The 2,464-nt window shown below is 41.0% G+C and overlaps 1 protein-coding gene across 1 annotated transcript in view; it reads left to right on the top strand.

Moving 5' to 3' along the window:
- C1QTNF3 (C1q and TNF related 3) overlaps positions 1–2,464 on the top strand; it is a 35,960-nt gene that overhangs the window by 3,398 nt on the left and 30,098 nt on the right. The window contains exon 2 of the mRNA XM_019647851.1: positions 1,858–1,969. Within this exon, the coding sequence (XP_019503396.1) occupies positions 1,858–1,969 (112 nt within the window). The remainder of the gene's footprint in view (positions 1–1,857; positions 1,970–2,464) is intronic.

Genomic DNA, 2,464 nt, shown 5'->3' on the forward strand with positions numbered 1-2,464 from the left:
CCCAAGAAACTTGGGCATGCACCCCAGCCCTATACCAGTTAGCTCTGGTATTGAGCAGCCCCATTCTCCTGCAGTTATCTAGTATCTCATGCCTAGATACTAAACTTTAAAAAAAATCTTTGTAAGTTATTATCTGAGGCTTTGGGAAAGACTAGTATCTTTGTTTGCATCATAGAGCTGGAAAGAAAACTCATGACCATCTCACCCAATCTTCTCATTTAGTAGCCAAGAAAAATGATGTCTGGGGGAAAGTCACACCGAGCTGAAGTCACACAGAACTGAAACGGGAGTTCAAGTTCCAGCTCAGTCATCTTTCCCACATTCTTAATGTCTCAGTATTTCAGTTCTATTCTTAAAACAAATGGTTCCATTTCAGGATTTTCCCTCCTTCCCCTCCCTTCATCTCTAAAACCCATTATTGGCAGAGCCCCGGATTTCTTGGAACTTAGAAGGCTGTATTTCACATTAACAAAGTCATACCAGGAAATTGTGGAATACTTACTTCTCAGATTGCATCTTTGGATTAGAAGATGGGGCGGTGCTGTGGTATCTGACTTTCCAAGCGTCTGAAAGCCTTTGTCTCAGACCAATTCCTTTCACTGATTTTCTTTTCCTCCACCAGTTTCATAAAAGGTTTTCATGCCTGTACATGCTTGGGTCTGGGGGGGCCTAAAGACTAGATTAAGAGTGATCTCCAAAGTGCAGCTCCTCATCACTCAAGACTTGGGCTCTGAGCTGTTGCAGGAGAAGGCCTGGACCACAGATACTGTTCTGCATTTTCCCAAAATAGCTTAGTGGAAACCTTTAGGAAAAAGGAATGAGAGAGTGAAGGAAAAACCCAAGCCCATTATTTATTAAAAAGAAAAAAGTAAAGCCTAAATGCACAGCAATGTGAAGCCTTGATCCATTTTTCTGTTTGGATTTCTAGTGATAGAGAATATGTGAATTTTATATTCTTTCTTCTTCTCTCCCTCTCTCTCTCTCTTTCTCTCTCTCTCTCTCTCTCTCTCTCTCTCTCTCTCTCTCTCTCTTTCAATAAAGCTTTTCTTGCTCTCTCATTTTGTAGAGTCTGGTGAATTCTTTCACATTCTGCAAACAACCAGGGATAATTAATTACTACACCAGTATAGGAAGTTTAAGTTGTTTCAAGATAGAAACAACTTCTCTGACTTACTGCCATTGACGTCACTATTTATCAACTAAAGTTTAATTGTTTAAAATACTTTTGAGTGGCTTCTCAGATGAACCAAGCTTAAAATGAGGTAATTAATAAAAAATGTATTGGACTAATGAATACTTACTTCATTTCCTTAATTTCCTAAGGTAATTTAAGTATGTTGTGGCTGTTTGAAAAGCCAGTGTTACAATCCAGAATTTCTAAAAATTCTTAACCCAATATCATGAATGTTGATAGTCTTAATAACGATGTTTGAAGTTGATAATTCTTATCATTTGAGGGTCGTTCTATTCAGTCTAGCAACGGCTGAGGCAACTGGCAGTTGGGAAAGGAAGACAATGTTTCAAATCCACTTCTGGAGTTTCTTCTTTTGCTGTCATCAGTAGCAACAGAAAAGTTCTTCTCAGGAATACTGCCCCAGTCCCCCACCCCCACTCACACTCCTTTCCATTGATGTTCTATTGATGCTCCTGTTTCCTTTTCCTTTTCGATCTTTGGTTCACCTTAGCTACCCCCTGGCTCCTTTGCCACTGACATCCCCACCCCACACCATATTTTCTGGTGTTATTGTGGGTTGTTTAGAGTTAGACTTACCTAGGGAACAAGGCCAGAGGAAATTCAAAAGTCCTAATTACTTACAAGTACCTTTCTCTGAAGCTTCTCTTTGTATCTTTTTGAAGTCTCCACCAACGGGAGGACTACCTCCAGACTGCAGCAAGTGTTGCCATGGAGATTACAGCTTCCGAGGCTACCAAGGGCCACCTGGACCTCCCGGACCCCCTGGCATTCCAGGTAAGGGTGAGAGAGATGCCACTGTTGCCAACCTGATTGCAAATTGTGCCAAAATACGAGCCAGGAGTGAACCTAAATAATTAGAGATCACTTGTGTGTGATCCAAAGTGTGTACATGGAAAATCCAAGAGAGTTGGGTAGACTGGGTTTATAGACAGTTTAGGTGAAACAGCTTAAACTCTATAATATTTATTATCTATACTACTTGAAGGATCCCACAGGCATGAGGCACCCTCAGACATCAGTTTCACAGGCGGGGAGTCTCTTCACCGCCATGGAGTGTGGAACTACCTGATCTTAATTGAGACATACACTTGTTTCAGTATTTCTGCCACAGCGTGGTTCATGTGTTACATTATATCTAACTTTCAGGGAATTTATGAAGTGAGGGTGTGAAGGAGAGGAGTCTACTGGCCTGGGTTATAGGTATCTCCATGGCATCATTCCCTAAGCTACCCATTCTTCTGTCAGATTCTTCATCCAACTAATTTTTTT

This window comes from Hipposideros armiger, unplaced genomic scaffold, assembly GCF_001890085.2.
Source record: "Hipposideros armiger isolate ML-2016 unplaced genomic scaffold, ASM189008v1 scaffold_117, whole genome shotgun sequence".
Lineage (NCBI taxonomy): Eukaryota > Metazoa > Chordata > Mammalia > Chiroptera > Hipposideridae > Hipposideros > Hipposideros armiger.